At 36.7% G+C, this 18,968-nt stretch overlaps 1 protein-coding gene across 1 annotated transcript in view; it reads left to right on the plus strand.

Moving 5' to 3' along the window:
- GPC5 (glypican 5) overlaps positions 1 to 18,968 on the plus strand; it is a 1,373,090-nt gene that overhangs the window by 247,594 nt on the left and 1,106,528 nt on the right. The window contains exon 3 of the mRNA XM_047756327.1: positions 10,305 to 10,999. Within this exon, the coding sequence (XP_047612283.1) occupies positions 10,305 to 10,999 (695 nt within the window). The remainder of the gene's footprint in view (positions 1 to 10,304; positions 11,000 to 18,968) is intronic.

Genomic DNA, 18,968 nt, shown 5'->3' on the forward strand with positions numbered 1-18,968 from the left:
CAGGAACCATAAAATGGGGAAGATCTAAGGCTCTAAGATATACATTTGTTCTTCACTATTTGGGGGAAAAAAATCCACCAAAATTTTCTAGAAGTGGATATAAATTAAAGACATTTCTTAAAGAGTTCCTGTCGTTGCTCAGCAGTAATGAACCCAACTAGTATTCATGAGGACCTGGGTTCGATCCCTGGCCTTCCTCAGTAAGTTAAGGATCAGGCGTTGCCACGAGCTGTGGTGTAGGTCGCAGACATGGCTCGGATCCTGTGTTGCTGTGGCTGTGGTATAGGCCAGCGGCTATAGCTCCAATTCGACTCCTAGGCTGGTTACGTCCATATGCCATGGGTGCAGCCCTGCAAAGACAGAAAGAAAAAAGAAAAAAAAAAAGATATTTCTTAGACTAATTAAGTACGATCAATGACCTGCAGTGATTTGACATAATGAGATAAATAAATATAATTAAATATGATGACAAAGTAAATTGAACCACCATAGCTATTTAGAGGATACAAGCAGTATTAGCTGCAGATCATTTATGTTTGGGCATTTGTGGATTGTATAGAGCTGGCTTTAAAAGGAAAGATTGAGGTTAGTATAATTACATAGTTAGAAGGACTATAAATCCAATTAATCCATTTTAATTTATAATGCCACAGGCTTCTTATGGGTTTTCTAGCTCCTGGATATCCTTTTAGGCATGTTTTGGAGACCTTGCAGTGTAAATAAAGTTGTCTTGATTGGCTCAGATCTATGAGATTTGGACTTGGTACTTGAGGGAATATTGTGTTTAAATAAGTAGATGAAAGGCAGGATGAAATAGGAAATAAAAGTCCCAGGACCTTGAGGCTGGATGCTTAGAAGGCTAATCCTAATATATGAAATAAGAAAGTTAGAAAGATGCTGAGAAAAGTAGATGGGAATAGTAGGCAAAAAGAGATCCAGGTTGATGCTGGGCATTGAAAAATCTATCTCTAGGTAGGAAAATTTTGTTTCAGGAACAATTCTCCAAGTCATCTGGTGTTCCTAAGGTCTTTTCAGGATGTATAGGAGATCATAACAATTTTCATAGTGCTTAGACTTGCTTTGCCTATTTCTCTCTACTGGCTTTTGCACTGATAGCACAAATATACTAGTGAGCAACACTTCTGGAGCTTTAGAACAAATTAAGTTCATGCCACCAAACTGTACTTGTAGTTATTGTGTTCTTTACATCTACAAACTCACAGGAAAAAAAAAAATCCAGTTTAACTGAAGAATGTCCTGATGAAGCAGTAAAAATTATTAATTTTGTTAAATGTCAACCTTCAATTATATAAATATTCCATATCTTGCAAGATATGAGAATATGTTAAATATAGCTTCTGCATACTGAATTACAATGGCTGTTTTGAAAGGCACTTATGCAATTGTTTGAATTCTAAGCAGAACTAATGACTCTTTCCTGAATATCTTTTTTTCAATGAAATATAATGACTGACAGATAAACTATGATGATTGACTTGGGTGTTTGGCAAATATTTTCTTAAAGTTGACCAAGATGAGCCTGCAACTTCAAGAAAAACAACTTACAGTGTTTATTTCTAATGGTAACAGTTGACCTTTCAAGAGAAAATTGGACTCTTAGAAAACTTAGAGCCATTACCATAAACTTGCATGGTTCTTAATACAGAAACAATGACATGTTTCAGCATTGGAAAAATCTGAATAATACATGAACCAATATATTTCAAATGTCACTGCATGAGTTACAAAATCATGCATGGATAACCAAACCATTTATAGTGAAATATAGACCAATGGGACACTGCAGTTAAGTACTTGTCAAGTTTTCGTGTGATATCAAAGAAGAATGTTAACAATTATCTAGAAAGACAATTAAATATACCTTCCTTTGGTGGTTGTAAATATGTATGTGGCTGGATATTCTTTGTATAGCTCAACCAAAACAACATGTTGTCACAGATTCAACTCAGAAGCAGATATGAGAATCCAGATCTTTTTGATTATTAAGCCAGATACTAATGAAATTTGCACTCATACAAAAGAATGCCACTCTTCACACTAACATTTTTTTTTGTTCTGGAAAATGCAGATTTTTTTTTTTTTTTACAAAATATATAATGTATTTTAACATAGTAAGTTTGTCATTATTTTAAGTGTATTTAATAAAAAATTGTAAAATAATGATCAATTTTTATTTTACAAATAATATATATCTGTTAATGCACCGTCCAAGATGATAGCACTACAGATTTTTCAATAACTTGTAAGAATGGAACGGATCCTGAGAATCAAGTCTTTGGGAATAACTGAGCAACGTAAGCAAATTTGAGAGTCATCGGCTTGGGAGTTTCATTTGATATTGTAAACGTGGTGTTATATTTTGATAGCGGTAATATGGAACAGGAACCATGACTTTGAAAAATCTGGCCTAGGCTTTAGAGGAATGAGTGAAAGAAATGATAATTACCCACAGAGAATGTAAGAGAATTGGTATCGCCAGGTTTAGGGGCTAGAGTAATGGAGGGGAGTGTGAGTATTGAGAGAGCGTTGTGTTTTGTTGGGCAGAGGTTGCTAGAGATACGGAACGATGTCAGTGGCTCAGGACATGCCCTAATCTCACCCAGCCAGCTACCCCTGGCTGCCCAAACCGTCCACCCTTCCCTAATGGGATGTACAGATCAGCACCAGCAATAATCTCTATTTCCTCAACCTGTATCTCTGAATGCAACTTGACTTGCTTGTTCTTACTAAATCCTGGTGCATGTTCTTTTTACCCAGTGTCTTCAAATATAATTTTTTTGAGGGTTGGATGTAGTAAAAGAGCAAAGAGGTTTTATTTCCTTTGCCACATGTGTTTGGTGATAAAGATCTTACATGGTATCTTTTTCAGAGATAAGGATGCACTTTTCAGTTAATAATTACAAGTATTAGGAGTTCCCTTTTGGTGTAGTGGGTTAAGGATTTGGCATTGCCAGGTTCAAGCCCTGGTCTGGGGACTACCTCATGCCATGGGTGTGGCCAAAAAGAAAAATAATTGCAAGTATTAGAACTTCTCAGCTTATTGGACTCCAACATAACACATGTGGGCTTCTTCTTCATTTATTTTTGCTATAGTAATAGTAATATTATTGGCTAATAGTACTAGTTAATTTCCCCAAATAGGTATAATTACAGTAGCTAATTTGGATTATCCCACATAATGGCTCAGCATACTAAAGTAAAAGAGAAATTTTTGCATTTTATTCAGGTGTATAAATAAAGTTTGGTTTTATTTTGTTTTGTTTTGAGCCTAAAGATGAATTAAGTATCCCATTTGTAACTAATTTAAATAGACTTTCAACCTGTTTAAAAAGAGACCATATATCCTAATGGTTAGGATAGGAATGTGCCAGAATAAGCTGAAAATACAGAACATCTCATTTTCTTGAAATACTAAAAAGAAAATGAGGGTAGATATTGTGAGGTAGAGTAGCATAGAGGTTTTTGTTTCTTTAGGTAAAGAAGACCATTGTGTTAGATTATAAAATTAATCAAAAAAACCAAGCAAAAGAGGAAGAGGAACCATCAGTAACAGGTAACGATTTTTTGTTCTGTATAAAAATTGAAGATCATACAGATAGTGAATGAGATACTGTCTTATATGACTGTTTTATGTTTCTAGATTGTGTTTCTGGATTTATTTTAAAGATTCTTAGCAGACTTGATTTAAAATCTTCAGCCCACATAATTTATGAAACAATCTATAGTGAATTGTTCCTGTACTGATTTTATTGGTTACATAAGTGCTTAATGGAGTTTAAATTCTTTCTAAAGTCATCAAATTGACTTTCAGAAAATAAATGATTATGAAATGATATTAGAAATAAATATGAGTCACCATGATGACCAAATTAATGGGGAGGGAAATAGAGAAGGAGAAAAGTTGAGAACGCATCTTTCCATGTAGTGGTTATCATTGGATACCAAATTAATTACCAATACATTAATTCTTGGTGATAAGATTAATATCTCACTCACTATTTCTTTGTGTGGATGACTAATCTCTGAAGAATAATATTACAAATCATACCACATAACATTAAAAATGTCATTAAATTAATATTCTTGAAAACTTTTGTTAGATATTTTACTATATGAAAAGGTTGAAGAAATATGCACCTTACATAGGGATGAACTCAGTGGGAACACAGACTGGAGAAATATTATGTCTTCAGAGTGGCTATAATGATTTTTTGATAATTAAATGAATTAGGAAATGTGATTGTATTAAAATCACTGGAAGGCATTTTTGTTAAAAAAAAACCCAAGAAATTATAATTCATTGTAATGTATGTGTGTGATGAAAAACCGGTTGAGGAATTGCTCTTTAAATGATCTAGCGATCTATTCATCTATCTATAATTCAGTTCAGAGGGGTACATAGTTTTTGGCACAAACTAGCTTTAATGTAGCAGGATAGAAATGAATTATCTGTTTCAGTAACAAAATCTGTGACTTGAGAATTGTAATGCATAAATATGTAAATGAATTCTAAAAATTTCTCTTCAACCCAGATATACATTGTAAAGTCATCTGATTATCCATGATTTAATCTTTCTTCATCTTTTTCATTGCTATGTTTGAGGAGGTCTGTGGCCTTAAATTGTGATAAGTTCTTCAAATTTTGTATCTTAAAATGGTCATATATGGAAAATGATTAAAAAAATGAAAAGAGTCATAAAATGTTGGTTCATGTCATGCTGGGGAGGTTATTATAGCAGTTATTTCAAGATCATTAGTTCTGAAAACAACTTGAGCTTTAAAGCAATAAAAGCTCCATAAATATTGTTTCTCCCATTGCCAAAACCTACCTGCATGTAGGTCTTCACTGATTTTGCCATTTGCTAAATTTAATATTAAATAAATATCATATAATTTTTTCTCTACCAGTCTATTTAAGTCCTTGCTTTAAGTGTCAGTAGTCATTTGTACCTATAATAAAATGTCTCTAATGTAAGTGGGCTGAAAAAAGTTGATATAAAGTTTCTAGTCCTAGGTGTTTTGTTATTAAATCTTCACAGAAAGTTAATGTTGAAAATTGAAGTAGATGCAGATAAACTTCATGTATACCAACTCCACTTTCTACTTAATGAAATAATACGTAAATTAATTTCCTCATAAAGCTGGGAGAAATTATGTTTTTATTTAATCAGTAATTAGATTGCTGCTTTTTATTCAATCTACCACTCCTAGGCATTAAAAGGATAGCTGAAAGTTTCCTGCCTTGATAGACTTGATCTGATATTACTAAAGAGAAGAGCTTAGTGAATTTTTCAATGGAAAAACACAACAAAAGTTTATTTTTTTCTAGTCTATTTCTTAAAATTTTTAGGCAAACGTAGCAAATATTTTTTCTAAATATACATTACAATTTTTGGCACATCAATAAAAAAAGCTATTATGTGTACAGCTTTGGTAAGGGATTTTTTTTATTTATTAAAATTTTGTAATCAGCAGCTCCCATTGTAGCTTATCAATTTAAGGACCTCATGTTGTCTCTGAGAGGATCAGTGTTCGATTCCTGGCCTCACTCAGTGAGTTAAGGATCTGGCTTTGCTGCAAGCTGTGACATAGTTTGCATGGCTTGGATCTGGTATTGCCCTGGCTGTGGCATAGGCCACACCTGCAGCTCCTATTAAACCCCTGGCCTGGGAACTTCCATATGCTTAATACGTGTCTGTAAAAATAACAACAAAAACAAAACCCCCAAAACAAAGAAACCTTGCAATCAAACCAACTGTATAGTTTCTCTTTAATAAGAAGATATGATGAATTATTCAGCACCAAACCTACTTTGGATTTATAAACACTGATTTTATGTCAGTTATTCTTTTTTAAGAGCTGTAAAATATTTTGTTCATTTGACCATTCTTTTGACAATTTTAAAATCTTGCTAAAATCATACATTAATTCTGTAAAATGGAAACACTCAACTTCATGGTAAACATGGTAGGAAAACAAAGTGATAGTTTTGCAACATCAGATTTAATACTGACAACGAATTTTAGTAAGCCCAATTTCTGATTTTTACCTTTTCAGAAAAAAAAATTACTAACCAAATTGTCCAACTGGTTGGCTTTTAGGCTGTGCAGTTTCTCATAGGTGATTATATTTTAAAATTTATGAAGTTTTTGGGTCCAAAGATTCATGAAAGTATGTTTATTCATAAGCATTAAAGAATCAAATGTATAGAGAACAACTGTTTACAGTTTTCACCATTGATTGAATTTAAGAACTGTTTAGGATTGCAAATAGACATGTTAAAAAATACATGCCTAACATGTGTTTAGGAAATTCAATTAATTGGAATATGTCAGTATCAGATTTAACACAAATTGAAAGAAAAGTCATTGTATTATGAGGAGTTAATAGCATAGTGAAAACTATTATAGAAAAAGTTTTTAAAAGCCACTTTTTGTTGTGATATTCAGTATTTAATCAGAATATTGATATTTGAGAGTATGAAATCTCTTGTTCAAGGGTAGTAAAATCAATATGTGTTTATGAAAAGTAAAATCTTAATGCATACAATATCAAAGGAAAGTTTTTAAGTGTTCCTGTAAGTGAGTTTTTAATTTTTGTCAGTTTTTAAGTTATTTTGTTTAAAAAATAAAACTAAATCAGGAAAATTTTTCTGAAATAAAATAAAGATTGTAGATTTTTATAGAAATTTATTTTTTAATTACTAACTCAAACAGTAATCAAATTAATTTATTGCCAATAGTGCAGAGCAGCCTTATGAAAAAATAACACTATTCAGAAGTATGTTCTCATTTTATTTTTGAATGGATGCACCTAAATATTAAGTATATTCCTGCTATTGCTTTCATAAAATAAATTAATTTGCAAAACCTATTAGTTATAGCAACTGAAAAGTTAAATTCCATATATTCCTGAGTCATTGTAAGTTATAAATCAAATGGAAGTGGAATTTATAAAGAAACATTTTATATTTTACTTTAAAAAATTGTGTGTGTGTATCATTTAGAGTTGGCAGCAATCAGATGGAACTTTTGTATTGCCTAGGATAGTATTTGACAGTCACTGTCCTGGGGATCTGTGGCAGGTTTTTGTGACACAAGCACATGTATAGGATTCACCTTCAGAAGCCTGGTAGAAGAGTTCACTTTGTAGCTCAGCGGTTAACGAACAAAACTAGTATCCATGGGGATGCAGTTTCCATCCCTGGCCTTGCTCATTGGATCAAGGATCTGGCATTGCCATTAGCTGTGGTGTAGTTCAATCTCGGCTCAGATCCAGTGCTGCTGTGGCTGTGCTGTAGGCTGGCAGCTATAGCTCCAATTCGAACTTTAGCTTGGGAACCTCTATATGCTGCAAGTGTGGCCCTAAAAAGACAAAAAAAACAAAAAAAACAAAAAAAAAACAAAACAAAGCCTGGTGGAAAGCATGTAACAGTGCCTGTGATTTATGGGTTTCTTTGACTCTAACCTTACTTTATCTTAAAAAAAAACCCATGTAATTTGAAAACATTGCTACTTAACCATTATTGGTAAATAAAATGATTTGCAGGGAGTTCCTGCTATGACTTAACAGTAATGAACCCTACTAGTATCCATAAGGTTGGGAGTTCAATCCCTGGCCTCGCTCAGTGGGTTAAAGATCCGGCATTGCCATTAACTGTGGTGTTGGTCGTGGATGCAGCTTGGATCTGGTGTGCTGTGGCTATGGTGTAGGCCAGCAGTCACAGCTCTCATTCAACCCATAACCTGGGAACTTCCATTTGCCACAAGTGTGGCCCTAAAAAGACAAACAACAAAAAAAATCATTCACAACCTCACAGTTCATAGAAACAAACACATTGCTGAGAAAAATGAGCCTATACTATTGAGAAAAAATGCAATCTTAGAATAAATGCAACCACAAAGTTTTAATTTACTTTTCACACTCAATGCCTATGGATCTGTGAGAACAGTGTGGTGGCTGAGATTGCAGCTCTGGGTCAGACTCTTAGTGGAATGCTTGCACAGAGAGTGTGTCATAAATTACTTGCAATTGCAGTGTTTCAAAAACTAGCCAGGTTGAAAGAATCACTGGGGCTGCTTGTCAAACATAGATTCTTGAACAAAGACAAACCTATTGAGTTGAAATCCCCAGTGCAAAGACCTGGAAATCTGTAGTTTCCCCCCACAGCCCAGGTGATAAGGCAAGTTGGGAAAACCTCATGTTAACTGTCTAATTAGGGAGAGCATCTAATTTCAGTTGAAGCCTTCAGTTACCATGCTAATTCTATTGTTTCACATTTTATAGAATACATAGTATGTAGCTTATATCCTAGTGGGCACTGGAGAGAAATGGGCAAATACAGGAGTCGTGCGGAGTTACCAGTCTTGAGTTTGGAGGGCTGGATGTTGCAGTAGACTTGCAACAGCCTTTAAAACTGTTGGCTTTGATAGAGGCAGGGTAGAGGCATTGTCTTAGTTCCAGCTGCTGTAACCAAGTACCATAGACTGGGTGGTTTATAAACAAGAGAAATTTATCAAGGTACCAGCAGATCCCATGTCTGATGAGGGCCCACTTCTTGCTTCACAGATGGCCATCTTCTCGCCGTGTCCTCCTGGAAGAGGGGGCAGCTGAGCTCTCTGGAGTCTCTGTAAGGTCACTAATCCCATTCATGAGAGCTCCACCCTCATGACCTAATCACTTTCCAAATACCATTACACTGGAAATTAAGCTTCACCATAAGTCTTAAGGGGGACACAGACATTAAGTTTATAACATGCACCTTGACACATCACACGAAAGCCTGGAACGCAACAGAAATCAGTCTTAGAAGAGTATCAGAATATACGGTGTGGTATTTTGTCTGAGTTCTTTATGAAAGTGGTTTTATTTGTTTTTAGGACATTATGGCATATTCATGACACTGTTTCACTTCATTAGTAGCTCTCCCTGTGACTCTGCTTTTTATCATTTTATTTTATTCTACTGTTGTTTCATCACTTTTTATAAAATACTCCATGGTTTGATTACTGAATTATTGTGTGGTCTTTTACAACCTCATTTAAAATAACTGTGAGATTGGGGTTATGGGAGATAATTTTATCGATTTATTTTATAATTAATTATATGTTGACACTGGCCAGCATCATATTTAGGCTAATTATAAAATGTAATTACTCGTATGTTCAAGATGGTTGCCTGCCACCTAAAGCTATGGTTTTGAAATACAACTTTCACTTGCTGATTACTACAACCTCTTTTAATTCGCGAATAAACTGTTCTCTGTTCTTTCGGTGGAGAAATTGATTTGGAAGTATTCGTTACAGAAGAAAGATGATACAGTGTCCCACAGTAAAGTCTTTGAAGATAAGATGATAAAAACATCAGTGACAGTTGAGAAGGGGTCACACACTTACCCATTTCATCAATATGACTCATGACTTCCCCACTGATTAACAAGGTTTGACAATTTTAAGGATGGTTTAATTGTGAAATGTTTTATTTTCTTTTTAATTTGAACATACTAGGAGATCTGAGGATTGTCAGATTTCCCTTTGGGAATTTTGCCTCTCTTGGTACTAACTAATCTATAATCTGCTAGCTTTCATTCTGGAAAAAAAAGGAAAAAAAGAAACTATATACAGTGGTGTTGAGTCAAATATTTAATGTCATTGTCTTATCAATAATGAACTCATGTTTAGAGATGATTTTATTTATTTATTTTTCTGCTTTTTAGGGCTGCACCTGTGGCATATGCAAGTTCCCAGGCTAGGGGGTGAATATGAGGTACAGCTGCCGGCCTACACCACAGCCATAGCCACATGAGATCTGAGCTGCACCTAGGACCTACACCACAGCTCACGGCAATGCCGGATCCTTAACCCACTGAGTGAGGCCAGGGATTGAACTCGCATCCTCATGAATTCCAGTTGGGTTTGTTAACTGCTGAGCCACGAAGAGAACTCTGGAAATGATTTTCTTAGTGACACTTTCTTTCTTTCATTAGTGGGTTATGATTGACTGAATAAAATTAAGAAATTACTATACATGAAGCTTCCTTTTGATTTCTATACTTTTATGTTTGATTCTAGGAAATACCCGTCTCTAAAACTTGGGTTGTGCATAATGCCCACCTTCCACAAGCCATTGAACTTGGAAACTTACTTGGGTTTAGTAGGCTATTTCCCAGTTAGATCCTTAGGTTAGTTTTGATGCATTATGCAGATTTACTCTCTGGAGCAGATGAATGAACAGTTTATAATGAATCCTAAGCCTTTTCATCCTTTACTTGTGCTTTGTTTCAGAAACTCTTGAAACTCTCATCAGACAAGCAGAAAACTACACCAGCATACTTTTTTGCAACACCTACAGAAACATGGCCTTAGAGGCTGCTGCTTCCATCCAGGAGTTCTTTGCTGATGTTGGGCTCTACTTATTTGGTGCAGATGTAAATCCTGAAGAATTTGTGAACAGATTCTTTGACAGTCTTTTCCCTCTGGTCTACAATCATCTCATTAACCCTGGTGTGATGGACAGTTCTCTGGAATATTCCGAATGCATCCGGCTGGCCCGCCGGGACATTGGTCCCTTTGGTAACATTCCCCAAAGGGTCTTGGGGCAGATGGGGCGCTCCCTGCTGCCCAGCCGCACGTTTCTGCAGGCGCTGAATCTGGGCATTGAAGTCATCAATACCACAGACCACCTGCACTTCACCAAAGAGTGCAGCAGAGCCCTCCTGAGGATGCAGTACTGCCCGCACTGCCAAGGCCTGGCTCTCAGTAAGCCTTGCATGGGGTACTGCCTCAATGTTGTCCGAGGCTGCTTGGCACACATGGCAGAGCTTAACCCACACTGGCACGTGTACATCCGGTCATTGGAAGAGCTATCAGATGCCATGCATGGAACCTATGACATTGAACATGTGCTCCTGAACTTCCATTTGCTCGTTAATGATGCTGTGATGCAGGCTCACCTTGATGGACAGAAGTTAGCGGAACAGGTAAGCAACCACTCAGTGTTTACTAATTGCTAAGAACAGTTAGCTGTGTACACAAATTGTGTGGATTATAAGCACATGATTATGTAGTTTAAATTATGGCAGCTTAACAAGTTAATACTTTCAGAAACAGTAGGAGGGCAGGGGATGTGCAGAGAGCAAGAGAATAGCCATCGTGAGGGGTCTGACCATACCCTCCACCTCTACATAACATGCGCAACCCTTATGATCTTGGGTGGTTGGCCCCTCAGGTATGTAGGGGGTACTGCAGCCAGAAACCCCAAACACTATACAGACAGAAGCCACCAAAGTGTGTCAAGAGTAAGATTCTTAGTATGGTAAGAACAGTCACTTTCCAGGATGTGGACAAATTTTGGATCTAAACACTTACTGGGTCAATGGAGAGGGAGTCAGGAACAGCAGTGTCTTGTCCAGTTATAAGAAAGGTAAGGCCAGTCCTGGTTTTCCTAAACCTAGAGGCAGCCCCATGAGGAGGGGAGGGCCCATCTTGAAAGGAAACATTCCAGTTGTCTAGCCAGGAGTCAGCAGTCACAGTACAGGTGTGTCACCCCAAGTTATGTTGAGTGTCATTAGGAGTGGACCTATTAGGCCTTTCTAAACAAAAAAATAGTGAATGCCACTAGTTGGACTTGCGTGTTCAGAGCCAGACTATTCCATTCCACACGGCATAGCCCAGGGAGCTCATAGGCAGTCAGTTCATATTTATCAGTGGGGGCCTTCTGATGTATTGGGACCCGGGACAGGAAGATAGTGAGAGTCTTAGTTACAGTATCTGGGTCGATCTTTATGGACGTCCAGAGGAGGATGACAATAGTATCTTGCTGTGGACCCAGCAGTTAGACTCATTTTGCAGCAAAGCCGGTGTTGCCGCTCAGACATCAAGGAGATTCCTCTGCTCAGATGAGGGACGAACCGTAAGACATCTAACAGGCATAACCCAGGGAAGCAAAATATAAGCACTAATTGCATTCTGAGATAATACCACACTCACTTGTGGTTTTGTCTGTAATACAGTTCAGAAAACTCAACTTTTCAATGATACAGGAATGTGTCTAAAATCATGTCTGGAGTTCCCGTCATGGATCGGTAGTTTAACGAATCTGACTAGGAACCATGAGGTTGTGGGTTTGATTCCTGGCCTCGCTCAGTGGGTTAAGGATCCGACGTTGCTGTGAGCTGTGGTGTAGGTCGCAGATGCGGCTGGATCGCATGTTGCTGTGGCTCTGGCATTGGCTGGTGGCTACAGCTCTGATTAGACCCCTAGCCTGGGAACCTCTATATGCCACAGGTGTGGCCCTAGAAAAGACAAAAAAAAATTAAACAAAAAAAAAAAAATAAAATCATGTCTGCAATGGCCACTCATCTTACCTTAGATGTCTGAACCACTGCTGCTCCATTCTGACTTTCAAGTGCATTCTCTTCCTCCATGGCAAAGGCAGATGTATAACACATATCTGAAAGGCCACAAAACAGGCTACCTTGGTCAGTAAAGTTTAAGCTGAACCATGCATAAGCCTTCTGACTTTCCTGTACCTCCCTATATGCAGATTTTTCCATCACTTCTCCTTTCGACTGCAAATTATTTGACAGAAAGCACTGATGATCAAAATATCCATCCCTTGATGCTAGGGTGCTGGCTCATACTCCAGGTCCAGATCATGTCCCTCGGTGCTAGGCCTTCTTTATATTTGCCTCGTCATCCATGTTGGAGGAAATTAATTGAACTTCATGAACAGGCTCAGAGGTATGCTAATGGGGAAACACTTTGTAGTCCTTACATTTTATCACGTCTACCCAGTTGTCACACAAGCCTTGTACGTTTGCTTTTAGCAGCACATTCAAAGCAAGCTGTGTCACACATCATGAGTTGCTATCTCTGTGACAACTTCACTAGATAATTTTCTTCCCTTCCTGAACATCAGGGCAAAAGTATGTCTAATACAGTACCTTGTATAAATCTAGACCTCAATGAAGAGAAATAGAATTTAACATCTGCTGAAACATGATACTGTTCTCAATAAAATTACCTTCATTTCCACCAAAAACAGCCAATTCAAGACTAAATTTGTTTGCAAAGTCTGGTCAATTGATTATATATTGGCCGTGGTGGAACTCCTTAGGAGGAGTGTCAGACTGAATTCCCCAGAGGCCTTTCAAGGTCAAGAAAGTCACACCAATGCAGCAACAAGGGTGGAAATAGAGACTCTTATACTGAATGAAGTAAGTCAGAAAGAGAAAGGCAGACACTGTATGATATCACTTATATATGGAGTCTAAAATACAGCACAATCTATCAGCAAAACAGAAACAGATCATGGACTTGGAGAACAGACTGTGTTTGCTGGGAGGAGGGAGAGGGAGTGGGATGGACTGGGAGTCTGGGGTTAGTAGGTGCAAACTGCTGTATTTGGAGTGGATGGGCAATGGGATCCTGCTGTATAGCACAGGAAACTATATCCAATCACTTGTGATGGAACAGGATGGAGGATAATGTGAGAAAAATAATGTGTATGTATGTATAACTAAGTCACTTTGCTGTGGAGTGGAAGTTGGCAGAACATTGTCAATCAACTGTAATAAATTTTTTTTAAAAATTAAGTAACAAATGCATGGCCATTTAGGAAACAGATCCGTGTTGAACAAATATTTATTTAGTGTTTTTTTAGAATAGACATCAATTATCCAAATCTAGGATAATATGCCTGTTTTTTTCCTTAGCATTAACATTTTAATATTTCAAAGTCTACCACTACATCATAGATTGGAATAAAGACATTTTTACATCCACTAAAAACAAAAAAAAGAACAAAAAAAGAAAAAGAAAGAAAGGAAGCCATGCTGAGGCCTGGCAGAAGCTTCCACCTTGGTATCCTCTCTTCTAGAGATCCCCAAAATATGGAGACTCCTGCACATGCCAGCAGAGAGTTTTTCCCATTCACTTGATAAGACTGCTCAGAACCCAGGAGTCTCCAGTTTCTGGAAGGACCAGTCAAGGAGAAAGGAATGTTTTAACTCTTTCAGAGATGTAATTTCCCAAATTGCTGTTAAATCTTAGCTCACTTCACTTTCCTCTCTCTGGAAATCACAGATTAAAAACCAGTAACATTCCAGACAAAACCCATAAAAAATTGTACCCATATACACCAGCTCACTCCGTAACTGATCCTTTTGTTAACTTTTTATGAAGCCATCGGGTTTTCCATTAGGATTCTTTAATTTCTTACCCAATTCAGAGTATGATCTGAAATTCATCAGAGATCTGTTATTGTCAAAAGGTCCTTCCTATGAATCTTCTTGAAGATGAAGCCCTTTTGCAAAACATCAGAGCAAAACAATAACTGTCTATAGAAGATGTCTTTAAAAGGCAGGATTAAACACCTAATGACAATGTGTTAATAAACTTGGTTACAGCAACTAGAATTATGCCTGATTATAATCTTAGCCTTAGAAAACCCTAATCTCTGGCAAAAAACAAGAATCAAGTAATTGTACATTTCCTGATTGGAAAACTTAATGCTTTAGTCTTCCTCTCTTAAGCAGACAAAAGTAGATACACTTAGACTTGCTTAACCATTAATGTTCTAGTATTTTATCCTATTTGAAATGACTCATCATAGCAATGGATTCTCTTCATTCAACTTCAGTTTCAAGTTACCAAAACCTGGAGAGACCATTATAGATAGACGTTCTCAACAGATAATTATTTCCACAGTGTTTACCTAAAAGCCCTTTTTTTTTTCTCCTTTACTCTAAGAGATCACATAAGATTAAAGTCCCAGAGAATTCAGGTAGATCATTTACATCTCAAAGGCATGAGAACAGAAATACCAATTCCTTCCAGTTTAACCAATTACGAATGGCTCACTTGGGTACAATAGCAGAGACATCAGGAGCCATTGTTCTCCAGATCTCTTGGCAGCCTCTGTTCATCCAAGGCTGCCACCACGGGACCTACATACTGGCAGACAAGCCACCCTGGGATTTGCTCCACAACTTTTGAGATCACTCCTAGAACTTTTGGGCCCCCCATCTTAGTGGACAGCCAGCTCAGGATTTTACCCACAACTTTCGGGACCCAAGTGTTAGCGGACAGCACTGGCAACTTCCCATCCCCCATCCTAATGTCTCAACATCTCAGTGCTCACAGGAGTTTCCTTGGTTCCCAGCCAATTGTTGGGCTACAGCCCACAGGCGTATAAGGCCCATCCTTGTCTAGCTTTAAGACCAAAGAAAGAGACCAGAGTCAACAGAGACCTCACTGGTTTCATGGATGAGGGAGCTTACACGTCTGAAGCAAGATCCTGGGGTGATGCCCCACTATGTGCAGCAATAGTGGGCAGGACAATGTGTCAGCCTTCCCTCTAGAAGTGAACAGATTTTTCAGGTTCTTTTTATTATGTATTTTTGAGGCCTAGAGGGCCTTTTTGTGTCCTTAAAATCTATCACATAGAAAATTTTCTATGTTTGTATTCCAGAGGCTAAACTAACACAGGCTTGTAGTTAGACACATTGTCAAATCCTGCCTTTACTCATCCTTAGTCCTGTGGTCTGGACAAGCTACTGAAACCCTCTGAGTCTGTTTTGTCCTGTGTGAAGAGGGAAGTGATATTTGAAGTGGGGTAAGGTGAGACTCTGATATTGGTAGGGACTGGTACCTGAGAAGCTTGATTTTTCTTTCTCTCTCTTGGGGCCAGCTCTAAGCAAACTCCAATGAAACAAGATACTTTAGTATCTTAAAGTATTAGAATCATCATCATGCTTGTGTTTTATAACTACAATTTATTTTATTTTATTTTATTTCTAGGGCTGTACCTGCGGCATATGGAAATTCCCAGGCTAGAGGTCAAATGTGAGTTGCAGCTGCTGGCCTATGTCACAGCCACAGCCATGGCAGATCCAAGCTGCATCTACAACCTACACCACAGCTTGCTGCAACACGGGATGCTTAATCCACTGAGCAAGGCCAGGGGCCCAACCCGCATTCTCATGGATACTGGTTGCGTTCTTAACCCACTGAGCCAGGATGAGAATTCCAATAAATAAATCTTAACACTTTTGTCCAGTGAAACTCTTTGGTGGATTTTCAAAGAGCATTCTTTTTTATTAAGCAAATAATTCAATTTCATGTAATAAATAGTCCTGTGACTATCTTGAAAAACATCAATTATTACTAATAAATTGTAAATTCTTTTCCAAATGAAACAACTGAGATTCTCTTTTTTATTGATGGTGACAGAAGGAGAAACTGACTTTAAATTCCTTGAAAATTGAGTCATTAATATTTATTTATGCCAACTTCAAAGTGATTTATAAGCTGTTTATCTAGCTGTGATAACCAGTTCACACATCAATGAATTTAACAATTCAAAATAAATTACTGGTGAGCCAGCAAATAATGACTTTCTCACATTTTCAAAGCAACCTCTGAGATCTAGCACTTTTAAGTCTAGTTCTCGGTAAATACATATATCTACTGTAAGAAATCCATAGGGGTTCCTGATGTATCATACTTCTGTTGGATGAATTTCAGCTGGAAAAAAAAACCCAGAAACATTCGCAGTTTCCTGATGCGAATCGGAAGTCCCTTCTGTTTGGTAAACTATTGCAGAAACAAAATCTGATTTATAAGACAGTGTTTTAATTTGATAATTGTTCTGAAGATTAAAATAAAAATCTAGTAAAGCATTAACAGAGAGCCTTTCAAATATGGAGAAGAAAAAGTACAGGCTCTACTCTCATCTTGGATTTCCTGTCTGTCTGTACCACTTACTCGCTGTGCGTCTGGGCACTGGATTATTTAACCCTTCTTCAGTTTCCTCTTTGTTGAAATGGGGCAATAACAGTACCTACATCATTACATTTTTGTGAGAATAAAATAAGCATTGAGGCTGAGATTAGTGTCTTGAACATGGTAACTATTTAACACCTACTAATTATCATCATATTATATTCTTCATAAATAACTTCTTTGATTTCTCTGGTCTTTGAAATTCTTTCAAAGTGAACACCTCTTTCTTAATGTGGTATGGAGTTCAAAAAATATTTTAAATGGGCACTTAATGTCAACGAATAATGGTAAGAATTTTCCTTGAATGAAAAACTGGAATTTTCAGAAAATATTATTCAGGAGCCTATGATGTATTTTAATATTAATGGATATTAATTGCTAATGATTTGATAAAAATTATACCCTTGTTAGGAAATGATTGGAATGATTTTTGGTAGGAAACCATTTATTCACTTTGTAAATAAAAACTATATTTTAAAAATTCTATTTGCTATTAGTTGAGTGTAGCCTATTACTTAACTTATTGAAGAAACAAGAATGCAGGAAATTGGTTAATTTCAATATTTCAACATCTTCTAAATGGAACAAATGTTACCAAGAAACTTAGCTGAACACTGATTTTATACAATTTTAGAAATAAAACAGTTGTTTCAGCCTTATTGAGGTATAGTTATCAAATTAAAACTCTTTAAATATTTGGTAGAATTCAGCAGTGAAACCATTTAGTTTTGGGCTTTACATTAGCGAGTTTTTTTTTTTTTAATTGGTAAATCTCCTTACTCGTTGGTCTGTTCAGATTTTCTCTTTTGTCATATTTGCCTCTTGGTGGGATCTATGTTTCTAGGAATTTATCCATTTCTTCCAAGCTACCCAATTTTTTGGCCCATAATTGTTCATAGTAGTCTCTTGGGATCCTTTGTATTTCTGCAGTGTCAGTTAGTAACATCTCCTCTTTCAGTTATAGTTTAATTTACTCATCTTTTCTCTTTTTCTTACTCTAAAGATTCATTTTTTTTAATCTTTTGAAAAACTAGCTCTTAATTTTGCTGATATTTTCTATTGTTTTCTAATCTCAATTTCATTTATTTCTGCTCTCTTAAGTAATCTTTATTATTTCCTTCCTTCCAGTAATGTTGGGCTTAGTTTATTCCTCTTTTTCTAGTTATTTGAGGTATAAAGTTAGGTTGTTTATTTCAGATCTTTAGTTTTCTTTAATGCAAGTGTTTATCACTGTAAATTCTCCCGCTTTTACTGCATGTTAGAAGTTTTGTGCAGTGTTTCCACAGCTGAGAGTTGAGGGTTCTCTGTAGATTGTATGACACTGTGCTGGGTGTGGAGTTTACTGTGAGAATGTCTCAGCCTGTCCTGCTTCTTTCCATGTGGGTATTTTCCCATTTGCTTGATGTGTAGGAGTCGCTCAGTCAGTTTCTGAAATTGCTCCGTGTGTGGCTGTACCTTGTGTGTGGAAATAAGAGGGAAGAGGAGGGGAGACTTCCTCTGGAAACTATGTCACCGTCTTGGAAATTGCTGCCACAAAAAGTCTGTGTTTTTAAATCTGTCCTGGGTTCCAAAACATAATTTTCAACAATAAAAGTCTCATTCTCTATATAAAAAATCAGTTTTTCACTTCTCTTGTCTTTGCACTACTAGTATGGTTTCAGCTGGTTCCATCCAAATTACTTTAGGATAGCTATGTACCTCAATTTTAATACCCATCAAAATTGAGTTTAAGGTGAATTGTATACACTAATGCACTCTAATTAAACTATGCTGCTAAAATAACGAATGCCTGATTACTTCTTCTCTGCACATCTGCATTTATCTGAATCTGTAAAATGAAAGCCTAATAAATTAATCACGTGTTTTTAGATATCTCAATGATATCTTTATTTATGTATTGAAAAGAAAGTTAAAATAATAGCCCGGATAATTTGGGGTAAAGCACTAATTTGGTTCTATTTCTTCTATAGTGTGGTATATATTTTTCTAAAAATCACTGTGTATTTAATTTTACATGATAGAGATTATAGGACAAATAAGGCTAAGGCAACACATTACTCTCTTAAGTCTTTGTCCTTGAAATGGCTCCTAGTGTGGGAATGGTGGGTGGTACATACATTTCAAGGATGGGGAGTCAGGTAAGGAGCCTCTGATTGGCTGGTT

The sequence above is a fragment of the Phacochoerus africanus genome, chromosome 13 (assembly GCF_016906955.1).
Source record: "Phacochoerus africanus isolate WHEZ1 chromosome 13, ROS_Pafr_v1, whole genome shotgun sequence".
Lineage (NCBI taxonomy): Eukaryota > Metazoa > Chordata > Mammalia > Artiodactyla > Suidae > Phacochoerus > Phacochoerus africanus.